Below are 14,437 nucleotides of genomic sequence, written 5' to 3' on the forward strand. Positions count from 1 at the left end.
TATGCTGTATTAATCTGTTACTTTATTCATGTGCCTTTCCTACATCATGCTGTAACCTTTATAGTAGTTCCCTCATGCCAGTGCTTCTGGATAGCAGTGTAATACTCAATATACCAGTGCTTCAAAAGGTCTCTCCTTTGTTCATTTAAATAAGCAAAGCACTTCCTTGTGAAATACAGTAAGATCATTAGGAAAAAATTTACCTTGTTTCAAAAAATGTTTTCTTTTATCCTCTCAAACATAAGCACTGTCATATCTTACCCTTTCCTTATCTATCAAACTGTTGTACTTCTCCACATTTTAAAGTGGAGAAACAAACAGTAAGCAGTTATGCAGAATATCAACTAGAACCATACTGTCTGCTTACAAGGTGCAAAACCTCTTCAGGGTCTACTGTAGATGTTTAGATAACATTCCTTTTGACCTGCCAGCATGCATCATGGAGAAAAAAAGCCTTGAATTAATGACTTTCAAGTCCATCTGAGAATATAGGAACAAAATTGGCATGGAAAATCTTGTAAAAGCCCCAGAATTTCCTCTGCTCTAAAGCCATTGGTGACATTCTGTTTTTAAGTTTTACATGGTGCATGTAACTTGGTGAGCAAAGACCTTGAAACTCATTTACTGATCGCAGAAGTGTCACATGCTGCCTGGGAAGCATTGGACGCAGTGGTGACCCACTCTCAGGAGAATGGAACCATTTCTTCCCCCAGTCTTATGCAGCCACTGTGGTGGGTCAGAGGTGTTTGGACAGTGCTAGAATGCAAAACCTAGAAACAGTGCTCTGAGAAGTGCTGCTGTAAATACACTACAAGGAATGGAAAAATTCAGAAATGCTTGTTCAGCTTCTCAGTCCTGTGCTGAGGAATGATCTTTTTCCAAGGCTGCTGGAATGCAGTGTCCTGTTACTAACATAAATGACTCAAAATTATGTTTTCCCCCATACTGTATGGTGGGAATTTCCAAAGGTTGTTTGAACCAGGTATTTTTCAGTAGGGTACTGGTGAACAGTAGAAGTCTGACTCAAGAGCTTCCAGATTCCCATAGGTGGATGCCTTTTGCTGAGCCTGCTGGCTGGATATTGGGAAAATCTACTTAGGGCAGACGCTCAGGGCTGTGTACTATTACTGAGAGGGAAAAACAATTCTCTGTGGAGAATGTTATCCCTCAGGAAAGAACTGTAAGTGGCAATAGGCAAGGAATGCAGTTGCCATGTTCCAAGTTTGTTGTTAAAATTTCCATAAATCAGTTAAGTAGTTGGCATATGATAGAGTGCCATCTGAACACTTGAGTTTTACTGAGTGTTTTCACTTCTTGTTTTGAGAAGCAATTGCATTTGGATTTCAGAAGTAAGCAAGATTCTCTGCTTCTTGTAAAATTAGAGATACCTGAAGCAATTGCTGCTTACAGTGAAGTCCTGCAGAAAACTGAGTTGTGGAAGGCCAGTACCTGTAGCTGATTTACTGCTCCATGAGCAGCATAACTGAACGGGACAGAGTAACTGCTTCCTTATATATAGAGACACAAGTTCCTTTTTGCCTGTTGTTGCAGTACCTCCTGTTAGCAGGAGTTCAACAAAAGTGTATGTCTGTGTGTCACAAGCAATGCAGAGGTTCCCAGGGAGTTTGAAACCTGGGAATTCATCTTCTCCCCACATCAAACACTGTAATTCTAGTAATTTCCATTAATTCAAGTACAACAGTAGCATAAAACTAGCTAGAAAGCATACAGGCAGGACTGTTCCAACAGATCCATTTGGATTGTGAAACTTTCCTCTCTTGGAAGAGAAGAGTTATTCAAAGTTGAGGAACTTCTAAAATCACACAGAAAAAAACCTCCCATTAGCATGTCAGTATTGTAAAGGGAATTTACACCAATAACTTCTTCAGTTGCAAGGTTTCAGGCTGGCCAGAAATAAATCTTCATAGAATTATTTTGCTCTTGTTGCTATCTCTCTAAATGTGCCCTTTTTTCACTTTAGCAGGGGCTTCAATGTGTTCAAGACATATATTTGAAAGGTGGGGAACTAGTGGAAGAGTAGCAACTTTTTGAAGATACACACCTTACCATATCTAGAAATTAATAAAGGGTATGTATGGTTTCACCTTTTTTTTTTTTTATTTTATTTCTTCATGTGTTAGGAAGTATTGATCATTTTCTGCAGCCTAGAAAAAGCACCTGCTAAAGCATCTGGCATATGTCTAAGGTGAAGGGAAAGCATATATGATGTTTCAATTAAATTTCAGTGATTTCTAGTGTGGATAAAGAATTGTGACAAATGTACAAAACTTGTAACTAACTTAAGTGGCATTTGTTACATCAATTAGCATCACCTTTTTTTTTTTTTTTTTTGAAGGGAAGGAATGTTAGTTTTGTAACTTGCAACGATTGAATAAAGGAAAGAGTATTTCACAATTTCAAAGCATGCTTTTTGGGGGGTAAAAATTACTTCTTGATGTCTATGCATGCAAAACGAAACTCCTTTTTTCTGTGTGGGGAAGCTTTCAATAGTTATTTCAAACTTTCAGGAGTAATTGGTAAGTATTCTAAATCATAAAGTTAACTGGGTTATTCCACAGTTTTGAAATATTCTTTACATTGCAATGTTTGGAAAATTGCAATTCAGTTTTGCTCATGTTAATATAGGACATTCAACAGTACATTCCCCCTTCCTGACAGGTGTTGCTGGCAGGCTGTTACTGTTTAGGCTCTTGCTTGATCATTAATAATTATTTCTATTGCGGCTTTTCAATTTTATGAACTTCTACTGAAAATAGTATAGAAAATGAAAAATTTTACCAAAACTAAGAATACACTGACACCAAAAATAAATTTTAAATGCACTTACTTCAGTGAATTTATAATGCATTTATGTAGGCTCAAGGTTCACTTAAGTTATCAGATACTACTACAAGTGAAGTTTAAGAGCAACTTTTTAATGTCTGTGCCAGGTTATGTAGATAAAACCAGTAGATAGTACTAAACTCCTAAGAATATTTTTTGGGAGTAGAGCTATCCTTTTAGCAGCAAGGAACAGAGTATGTTAAATGAAGAATGCTGAAAAAATGAGAAAATTATTTCCTTAATTCTGGAAGGTAACTATTTCTGTATAGAAAGATAAGGAAAACCTCTTTAAAGTAGAATAGAAAGCCATTTAAAATTTGAGAATTGTAAGTGGCATTGGAGCAAGTAGAAATCACACCATTGAAATGCAGTTTGTGTACTCTTGGTTCTTCTTTATAGAAACTTCATCCACACTTCACCAAAATGCAGCGGAGTCTGTTACATTCTGCATCTCAGCTGGCTCATGGGACGTGTTGGTTCTTCCCTCGCACCGGTGTCTTTCAGTGCTTAAAAGGACAGTCTGTGCTGCCTAATGTGGGATGCAAAGTGATTCTGGCACTGGATCCTCCTAAACGATGTCTTCATGCGGGTGCAGCTCACTTTGCCTCAAAGAAAACTGCTTTTCAATCACAGCCAGCAAATACTTCTCACAAAGTACCAGAAGAGAGAAATTCTTTGCCCTCGGCCAGTGATGCACCCAAGCAGAGCCCTGCAGAGTCAGATTCTTCAGAACCTGATCCATTACAGGATAAATCAATTAGTCTTGTTCAGAGATTCAAGAAAACTTTTAAGCAGTATGGGAAAGTGATGATTCCAGTGCACCTTGTGACTTCCAGTGTATGGTTTGGATCCTTTTACTATGCAGCCATGAAGTAAGTTGGTATTTTGTTGCACTGCCCAATACCATGGTTGAATTGAGATCAGCTAGTGAAAGGACATAAATTATTATTGTGTGTTAAAAAGTGCCTTTATATTTAAAAGAGAAATGTGGCTACATTTCTGACTAAAGCATAAGGTTAGTGTTGAAAGTATATAGGATTCACGAAAGTGTCGTGTAGATACTATTACCATGCAGTTATTGCTGTGTACCAGGTATGTTGCTGACATTTAAAGGAATGCTCATCTCTCCAAATTGATGAATGGATGTAAACAGCATTGAAATTATTAGTAATCTCTCAAAAGGTAAAGACAGGGATTTGGAATCCTGATTTTGAATGGCTAGTTGAGATCTTTATAGACATTTTCTTTTTTTTTTTTTTGCCCTTGGACTTCAGGTTACCACTTCCTCCCCACTTCATCCCCAGTCCTTCCTCATAACTGGATTTTCAATTCATGGATTTACCTCACTTAGGTGTTCACAATGGGTATCCCCTCCTTTTTTGTTTCTTTTTCCTGTCTTTCCTGCCATCCACTGAAAAAATTGCTGCTGTAGACCATGCTTTTTAATTGGAAATTAAATATCTGTGTGGTTTAAAAAAAAAAAAAGATAAACTAAGTATTCTAATTCTAGTTTCTTTTAGTTACAGCCGGTGCTAGATACCATTCTGGAAAATGGCATTTATCAGAAAAAAGTACTACATCAATTTTGATCTGCTAGTTTGCTAGTTCAGATGAAAGAGGTTTTATTTATCTGGAAATAGTTTGCTAAATATAAGCAAATGTTATCTCTGGACTGCTGGTGTTGTATATTTAATAATAGAAAGCATGAAACAACCAGGTTTGTGGTGGCAAGGATGGAACTCTGACATCAGAATGCCTTACTGCACAAGTGTTTGTTTTAGTTACTCTAACCAGCTGGCATAATTGCCCTTTCTGGGAGCTATAGATCCAAATGTCATTCTAAATTTAGCTCATGTCAGAGGAATAAAGGTCTTGAAGTATAAAAATATTTTGCTTTGAATAAATTCAGGTTGATGCTTATGTCCAGATACTTCACATTGAGTGAAGATTACTTTTCTTGAAACTCCAAAGCCTGCTGCTAAAGTAGGTATTTGGCAGATGAAAACAACTGAAATATTCAACTAGAAACTAATTAAACTAATTATAACAAAGCTTCAGTTTGTTATGCCACAGGAGCGGTGACCTCTTGAAGTGGAAAAATAACTCTCAGAATGACTGGTCATACCAGACTAAACAGCAGTGGTTTATGAAATGGCACAGTTAGAGCTGTCTTTCAGCTCCTACTAGATCTCCATTCCCTACTCCAGGAAGAGGCCTTCAGACTGTAGGCTCTAGTAACTGTTGGTAAATTACTGCCTGTTACTGTTCCTGATGCTAAAGTAATTGCATGCTCAGAAGAATGCCTAAAATATTAGATAGAAATAGATAATGGTACCAATGATATAAACTCTCTAAATATTGGAAACTCAGGTCTTCTATAACTATGTGTAGCTTTCTTCTATAATATAAAGATGAGCTTTCCTTTCTCTTTTGGTGTTTTCCTGGATGTCAAATAGAAAGAAATTGTGATAGGAGCTCCCTCCACTATCTTGACACCTTATATTGGCACAGTAGAACAACTGAGCACAAAGCCCCTGAAGTCTTATCCTTGTAACATGTTGCTTCCTTTTCTTTTGCCACATTCCATGTTTGATATATTTAGAAGTGAATGGAGAACATTGTCGGAAATTTTAATAGGAAAAAAAAGGTAATTTTAGGCAAAACAGAGCATGAAATTGAACATGCACAGCTGGAACCTGAGTAGCTGTCTTACCACCATTACATCTGCTTACCTCAAACATAAACTCAGACACAGGTAAGTTAGAAACCATTCCACCCAACAGAGATAATATAAATGGGTCACCTTTTGAAATGCTGAAAAGAACATTAATTTTCCTATGGTCAGAAACACAAGTCCTGTTAGTTTATTGCTTAGATAAAAAAACATTTTGTTTTCAAATTATGAAGTTTGTGTAATAAAGAAATAGTACTCTAAATTACTGTTCAGGTTTCAAATTCCCATTCAAGTTACCAATGTTTTTCTCTTTTATAGTGGGGTGAATGTTGTTCCATTCCTAGAGTTGATTGGCTTACCAGACAGCGTAGTAGACATCTTGAAAAATTCCCAGAGTGGAAATGCACTAACTGCATATGCATTGTATAAAGTAAGTATAATTATAGTTTGTAAATAAGCTCAGAGTCTTGCCTGGTGAACTAAACAGGGTTTACTTGTTTACAGCAGAAAGAATTAATTAGCTTTCTTTGATAGCTACATGTACTTGAGCATTCATTTTGTGGTAAAAATAGTCTCATGCAAGTTGATATGTGTCCTGTGTTCCTTCAAGGAGTCTATCTGTATTTCTAAAATAACTTCTTTGCTGCAGAAGTATTGCAGCCCTCTGAGATGACAATTAAGTTATTCTTCTGTATCCCTGACATAATTAGCAGGGACAAAGAGGTTGAGTCTAAACACCTAATTGAATTTTAGATAAAAGGACGGTTATTTTTATCCTACATGATTTTTTGTCTTCCCCTTAGATGTCCATCACTCTCAAGTATTTTCATTGTCATTTGAATCAATTACTTACATTCAGGTTTGGGTTTCCTTTTATTGCTTTATATGTGCAAAGTCTGTGTTTGGGAAACTTGAAACATGTCAGACCATTCAAAAACAAGGTACAATATTTGCTGTACACACCTCTCAATTTGTTTTGTTTCTAAAAGTGATGTCCTTCTTGCCTGTTTCCAAAGGGGTTACTTTCCCAAACAAGATGTGAAAGTACAACTCCTTCCAATTTTTCCTGTGCCTAAAAGAGACCAATAAATAAATATGGTTAAATATAAAGATGTTGTTATAGCTGGGAGATCTGGAAGTGTTGGAAGAAACTTGGTGTTCACATGCAGTCTGTTCTGAATTGCGTCAAGATGCTGAATGCTTGTCCTACAAGCTGCACAGGGAGAGTTTGTGTGTTGATGAGTTTTTTTAAGGGAAGTCTAATGCCCTTGCTGCCTCTGACAGAATGATACTTTAAGTAAAAGGTATGCATCTTTAGGGGATGCACTGTAACTGGCTTATTTTCTTATAAATTGAAGATATCTTTAGAATTTGACACTGGTCAAAATAAATTTTCAACATAAAAAAATACCTTTTGCTGGATGTTATTTTCCTATTTTATCTGTGTGGTGTATTCTCTCATTTCTTTAAGATTGCAACTCCTGCCAGATACACTGTGACTTTGGGAGGAACGTCTGCCACTGTTAAATACCTACGGAGGCACGGCTACATGTCCACACCACCACCTGTAAAGGAATACCTACAAGACAGGATGGAGGAAACAAAGGATAAAATTACAGAGAAGATGGGGGAAACAAAGGATAAAATTACGGAGAAGATGGGGGAAACAAAGGATAAAATTACAGAGAAGATGGGAGAAACAAAGGATAAAATTACAGAGAAGATGGAGGAAACAAAGGATAAAATTACAGGGAAGATACAAGAAACCAAAGATAAAGTTTCATTTAAAAAAGTAAAGGAGTAAGAGAGATGCCTAATTTTTGGATATATGAAACTTAGCACTTTAACTCTTTGTGAGGCAGGATATGCAAAGTGCACTTCTGAGCTTTTTTTCTTTTTTTTTTCTTTTATATTTTTTACCCTTTGGAGATGACAATTGCTACATGGATTTAAAGGTTAAAGTTCCTTAGGGAAGAGGTTGTGACCTAAAAGTTTCAATTTTCAGAAGGAAAAGTGAATCTCAGATTAGAAGTTAACATGTCCCTTGGTAATAATGTTAAGAATTACTCTTCCCTCTTTTTTTCCCACATCCTCCTCCTCAAAATGAAGGCGGTTTCTGCCAAGAGCCACTACTCTGTACTTTTCCCATCACAGTGCACAGCCATGGTTCCACTAGACTGTGTCTTCCATTAAATAAGAATGAAGATTTCTCTGTTGGGAAGAGCAGCATGTTTAGATTTTTAGAGCACGTGGACCCAAGCCTCTTCAATCGTGATCATCTCTCAATTTGGAGCAGACCATTGTCACTGATACTGCACATGAAGGAATTGATGGATCAGCTACTCAGCAGGAATTCATTACAATGGTTTCCTTGGCTTCAGCCAGGCTCCTGTGGTTTATGGGCTGAGACTATGAATCTTTCTTGAACAGTGCATCTCTTCAGAAATCTCAACTGAAAGCTATAGGAAGATGAGTTAATCACAGTAGCCATACTGTCAAGTATACTTTGTTTCCTGAAGTTGATTTACAGTACGAAGTCATCAAAATCAATAATTGTATATTAAACACTAGGATTTGTTCATTGTGTTAAAGTTTACAAACCTGCTCTATTTCATTTTTGAAACAAAAAAAACATTGAAAGAAAAGTTTACTTGAGAAATTGCTATAACTAAGGGGCTTTTTAAACACATGGAAAGTTAGAGTTAAACCCCAAAGTTCCTCCTCCTCCCTCAGTAAAACAATTTGACTAAAATCAGCATGATTTCTGAGACAGCAATCACAGTCTACCAAACTTTTTTCCCCTAGATTAAGTCAAGCGAGCATTTATTCATACCTGAAGGCTGAAATGCTGTCTCAGATGTCATAAAGGACTAAAGTTGAAACTGTCTATTTGGCTGGGCAAGCAAACTTCTCTCAGTTTTATTCAAACGTAGGCTGAATTGAAGTGTGTTTTTCCTATTTCTACTACAAATCTCACTTTGTAGCAACTCAGCATGTGTAAGTTAACAAAGGTGCTTTTTTTCAGGGGGATATGGGGAAGCAATAGAGTTGGACCCTGAGCATTGCAATTTACTGGAGTGAAAAAATATAGCTGAAGTATCAGCTCTGCCTCACTGTCCCATTCTCATTCAAGTCACTGAGGGCTTCTCTATGTTTAAGTGAGTTGAACTTCATTAACTTCATTAATTGTGCAGGATTCATTACATACTTCTCTGCTCTGCCCACATGTTAAATAGTAACTGCAATTTAATGCCTGCCTCACAGGGATGTTGTGAGGAATAATCATTGTATATTCAGTGACCTGAAGATGTAAAGTGCCATGTTTCTGATAAAAATTATTAAAAAAATATTTCTGTGAACTCTTACACTACTAAGTACTACTGTTGAGGACTAGAGTTAATAGATGCTATTTTGTTTTTCTCTTTTAGTAAGCTTTTTTGTTTTTCTCTTTTAGTAAGCTTTTCCTTACTATCCCCCTGCACACAGTCTTCTGATGTTGGCATTTCTTCTGATTTCCCACTTTTTTTTTCCCATGGGCAGTGTTACCCATGTCCTGCAGGACCCTGCAAAGCCCAAAGTGTGCCCCAGTAACATTGCATGTCACTCTCAGTCTGGGGCCACATATGGGACCCTGTCAGTGCAACTCAGAGTATTCATCTCTTTACACATGGCAGGGATTGCACAGGGGGACCTTGGTGTCCTAGGATGAGTTTTTAGCCCTTAGACATGTTAGAACTTGTTCATTACACCACCTCTTCTTGCCCTTCCCCTTGCCCAGCTGGCCTGTGACCACTCCAGTGTTTATTGACCCATCTGTACTAATACTAAGTACAAAAGCTGATTGTCTTGGAGTTGACTGTCCTGTGTGATCATTTCTGCAGCTGCAGGAACAGCTCACAGGGACTCTTGCCAAGTGCCTCCTCTGTGGTCAATTTTGCAGCACGGAGAAGCTTGAGGAGTTTCTGGGACAACCACTTCCTCCACCCAGCATGTCAATTGACAAAGCACAGAGTTACATGGATCCATTTATACAAAGTGAGCAGGGAAATCTTCAAGACTTTGGAAGTCTGACCTGGAGAGCTTTTGTAAGAATTAGTCACATACTTAATGACCTTGTCTCAAATTGCTTTATATGGAACCTCTGCCTCTAGTGCAGAGAGCACCTGGGCTGCCCAGAGAATGAATGTAAGGCCACTTGGTGCCCAGCAGGTACGCAGCTATTCTGCAGTTCTAACTCAGCTAAAGTTGACTTTCATCCTGTATCTCACTCATAAATTATCTTGCCATGATACTAAAGTGCAGTTCTTGTTAGTGACAGCCTTAGCGTGAGTCTGCATGGCTGGCAGCCAGGGGCCACCACCCTTTGAAGAGGCAGTGTGCCTGCACTCTGCTAGCAGGCTAGGGCAAGCAAGGGGCACCTGGGGACAGCGTCTCCTTCTGGTACCCAGGCCAGCACAGTTGGCACGTTCATGTGGCAGCAGTGTCCCTTAAGGTGGAACAGCATCAGTGATTGCCTTCAGCAGCAGAGAAGGACAGGGGAGCAGGTGCCAGGGCCTGGGAAAGCAGTTTGGCCACAGCACCAAGAGGCCCTGAGGCAGCCCACAAGTGACCAAGCAAGGGAGAGCCCAGCGAGTGCCAGGAGTCCTTGGTGAGATGAAAAGCCCAGAGAGAAGCCCAGTAGCACCTTCCATTGCCCATAGGACCATTCAGTCAGTGCTGTCAGGGCTTGCCTTTTTACCTCTCACTGTTGAGCATCCTCATGGGAAAGGGCTGTCCCTTCAGGCTCTAGAGGGTGGGTGGGGGTGTGGGTCCCTCCACCTCTGCAAAGCTTCAGAAATCTGGTGAGATCAGGACTGAGGCATCCACCACTACATGTACAGCATGTACATATACACCACTACATGTACAGCAGGGAAATGGCTGCTTTGGCAACCTCTCCCACTGCTGTCTGCTCCCAGCTCACATATAACACCACTGCACAGCATCACCAAGTCACAACCTGCAACAGGGCTGGACCTGAAACTGGGACAGTGCTCAACTGTAAGCCTGAGCAGGCTGGGCCTGCAATTGGGCATCCCAAGATGAGTCCAGAGTACATGCTGTGATCAAAGCAGGGAATCTGTGCCAAAACTGGGGCCCCAGGATGGAACTGGAGTAGATGTTAAGGTCCAAGTAGGGGGGCTGATCTGAAATCACATCCCAAGATGTGACTGGAGCTGAAGCTGCAAACCAGTGCAGAGCCAAATCCAACATCGCAACTCACTACTTGGCTCGGGCCTAAGTTGCTGCTCAGGATGGGGAAGAGACAAATTCAAAGCCCAAGCACTGTCAGAGCTAAAATTGCAGCTAAAGGTGGGCCCAGAGTCAAGATAACATCCCTACTGGGACTGGAACAAAAATCATGGCCCAGTATCAGGACAGAACAGCAATCACCACCTGAGATAGTGCCAGAGCCAAAAAATTCATAACCCAAGATGGGCTGGAACCAAAGCCATGGCCAGAGGTAGGGACCAGAGCCTACACTGCTGCCCAGACTGCTGTGGCACTCACTGTCTGAGCATGGACCAGAGCCAAATTTGAGTTGGAGACAAGTAGTGGTCCAAGACAGGGCAGGAACTGGAGATGAAGTTTTAGCTCTCAGATTTTTCAGATTCTATACTGCATTAGTATATAACTCTGAACTTCATATAAAGTGTTTGCATGTTCTCTTCACAGCTGAAACAAAACAATCCTTTTCCAGACTGTGAACCAAGGTCACCAGGCTCTTGGACTGCCCAAGGTGTAACCTTTGAAGGCCTTTCTAATAAATACCTACTTTATTTCTCTTACTCTGTCTAGCTTCTGTTCTAGGTAGCCTCTCCAGGCATCCAAATCACAGCCAAATACTGAGCTGGAATCATGCCCAGAAATGCCACTGAGATGAAGCCACAGACCAACATGGGGCTACAGCCACAGTTACAACCTGCTATCCCTAGCCACAGTCACAGACCAAATAGGTACTGAAGCTGAAGTAGCAACCTGGTATTAGGCCAGACCTGTCTCAGAGGTTCAAGATGTGTCTGAAACTGAAATCATGGCCTGAAATTGCAATGGAGCTAAAGTCACATCTAGAGATGGGGCCGGAGCTGAAGCCATGGCCCAAGATTTCCCCTAGAAGCAGAGTAACAGCCCAAGATATGACAAGGAACAAATTAGCAACCCAAATAGGGGCCAAAGGCACAGACATGGTCTGAGATTGAGCAAGAGCCAAAGATATAGCAAAAATGGCACCATCACTGATATTACAGCTCAGGATGGGGTTAGAGCTAAAATCACTATCTGATAGAGAGCTGGAGCCAAACTTGTGCCTTGAAATGGGGCCAGAGCCAAAGTCACAGCCCAATATGGGACTGGAGCGGAAGCCATGATCCTCACCGGGGCTGGAGCAGGGACCAGAGCTGAAGCCCTGATCCAAAACCTGAGCCAAACTCATGGCCTCACAGTAGACAGGAGCTGAAGACGTGGCTCAAAAATAGCCACCAGTCACTGAACAGGGAACAGGGCTGAAATCACTGCCCAAGACGAAAAAGTTGCAGCCTGAAATGGGCTAAAGCAGAAGTCATGAACCAAGCAGGGACCAAAGGCAAAGTTGCAACTGAGTATCAAAGCAGAGACAAAGATGTGGATGGCCAGGTGGCCAGAGTCTAGGTCACAGCTTGACCCAGGACTGAAGCTGAAGTAGCAGCCCAAACAAGAGCTGTAATAACCTCCGAATTGGGGCCAGAGCCAAAGCTGTGATCTACCATCAAGCTGTTGGCAAAGCACCTGGTCAATATCAGGCCAGAGATTAAGTCACAGCCCAATACCAATCCAGAACCACACCTGCAATCAGAGCCAAAGCAGGAGCAAAAGCGGGAGCCCAAGATGGAAATGAAGCCAAATTTGAGGCCTGAGCAATAGCTTAAGCCAAAGTTGCAGATGAAGATGTGGCTGGAGACAAAGTCACAAGCCAAGACGGGCCAGAGCCAAAGCCATGGCCCAAAGAGCAGCCAAGTCACAGCAACCTCTTGAGGAGGGGTCAGACCCAAAGCAGCCACCTGAACAATGGCCAGAGCCAAAGTAACGGCCAAAGATGGGCTGACACAAAAATCTCAACCCAGTGTTGAGCCAGAGCTGCAGTAGCAGCCTGAGGTGAGCCAGAGCTCAAACTGCTGCCATAGATGGGAGCAAATGAAGTCTCACTCCAGTATCTCTACAAAGCTGAGGGTAACAGCTCAATCTGGCACCAGTCACAGCCCAGGCAGGGAACAGCAAAGTTGCTGCCCCATGTCAGGCCAGCTCCAAAGTCATAAACCGAGAAGGGCAGAGCAGAGTCAAAGAGCAAGCAGGGGCAGAGCAGACATGGGAGCCTGAGCTGGAGCTGGAGTCAGAGAGGCCTGTATCAGGCTGGGGACATGCTCGTGAGCCAAGATGGGACCAGAATCAAAGTTGTGGCTCAGGATGGGTCCTGGAGCTGCGACCATTGCCCAAGATGGGGTTGGAGACCTGATAGAGGCCTGATGGTGGCTCCTGATCTCTACTCACAGCCGGAGCAGAGGTCTAACCTGCCTGATGGGACCAGAGCCAAAATCAAAGCCCAGCCAGGGGCCAGAGCTGAAGCCTGATACCAAGCTGGAGATGAAGAGACAGGGCCAAGGAGCAGGGGGCAGAGCCCAGCTCAAAGAGTGATATGCAGCCAGAGCCAAACCTATAACCAGCTCTGGGCTGGCACTCAAGTATTGGCCTGAAACAGGCAGGAGAAAAAGCTGCAGACCAAGATGGAGCTGAGTGGAAATGGCAGCTCAATATAGGGCCCAAGGTGAATTCACATCCTGAGCAGGACCCAGAGTCAAAATGATGGCCCAAGATGGGCCCAGAACCAAAGTCAGAGCCTGACAGGGGAACAGCTGAAGTCTCAGCCCAAGAGGAGCTGAAATCTTGGCCTTAGCAATGGCTGGAACTGAAGCAACAGTGAAAATGGGGCCAGTCAAAATAATGGCCTGAACAAAGACCAGAGCCGGTCGCAGTCTAAATTATTGCCCAAGCTGAAGGCGCAGCTGAGCCTTTTGAGCAGGGTTGGCACCAAAGCTGTGACCTGGTAACAGGGCAGAGCAAAAATAGCGACTCAAGATGCTGCTGGAGCCAAAGTTGAAACAAATTCCTCTGATTGTGTCCCCTTCAGGGTGTCAGCTTAGGGCATTGCATCACATTCATCCTTGTTCATCACTTACCATCAGCAACAATAATAATTAGAGAATTGTAATTATCCCCTGGCAATTAGCTGCCTATTTCTACGATCTTCTTAAGTAGAAAGAATACATCTTGATTTCAAAAGCCTGCAGGGTAACATGCAGTGTTAAGTTTGGGCTTGAGTTTGATGAATTGATTGGACAATCAGAGAGGAGGGAACACAGGGGAGGATATTCAGGCTTGTTTAGGAATAATGCCCAAACATGCCACAGTTCTCGAGTCAACTCCATTGCCAGTCAAGTGTTAAATACTCTGTGTCCTCCTCTCAAACTCACGCTAAATCAAGAATCTTATGTACTCTTGCAGTCAGAATAAAATCATAAAACTGATGTAATTTCCACCTGAAATGCTATGCTGAATCCATCAGAAGTGCAGTTGGGATCCTACATTTAATATGACTCAGAACTGTACTGCTGGGAGGCTGGTAGTGGAACAGATCCAGCACTGGTAATGTCAATGGGCTGCCTTGGTGACCTAAAGCAGGCATGGAGAGACGGCACAGGCTCCTTGTGAACACTGCCTTGACCTGGCTCTTGTGCTTACTGATGACCTCCCATCTGGGATCACAAAGCAGGTGGAGACAAAATCCAGCTCCACCATGAGGTTCTACATAACACAAGCTGCAAGTTTACCTCCCATCATTTTTTAGTG

General features: G+C 41.7%; 1 protein-coding gene across 7 annotated transcripts in view; it reads left to right on the plus strand.

Moving 5' to 3' along the window:
- The window catches only part of FAM210A (family with sequence similarity 210 member A), a 22,268-nt gene extending 10,922 nt beyond the window's left edge, over nt 1-11,346 (plus strand). For 4 of the 7 annotated variants that reach the window (XM_009101793.4, XM_050970264.1, XM_030233412.2 and 1 more), the window contains exons 2-5: nt 1,982-2,089; nt 3,244-3,716; nt 5,837-5,948; nt 6,990-11,346. In XM_009101793.4, the coding sequence (XP_009100041.1) occupies nt 3,268-3,716; nt 5,837-5,948; nt 6,990-7,322 (894 nt within the window). In that variant the 5' untranslated portion in view covers nt 1,982-2,089; nt 3,244-3,267 and the 3' untranslated portion in view covers nt 7,323-11,346. The remainder of the gene's footprint in view (nt 1-1,981; nt 2,090-3,243; nt 3,717-5,836; nt 5,949-6,989) is intronic. The other 3 variants (XM_018908465.3, XM_050970266.1, XM_050970265.1) reach the window with 1 other exon arrangement.
- Nucleotides 11,347-14,437: the final 3,091 nt, after the last annotated feature.

The sequence above is a fragment of the Serinus canaria genome, chromosome 2 (assembly GCF_022539315.1).
Source record: "Serinus canaria isolate serCan28SL12 chromosome 2, serCan2020, whole genome shotgun sequence".
Classification (NCBI taxonomy): domain Eukaryota; kingdom Metazoa; phylum Chordata; class Aves; order Passeriformes; family Fringillidae; genus Serinus; species Serinus canaria.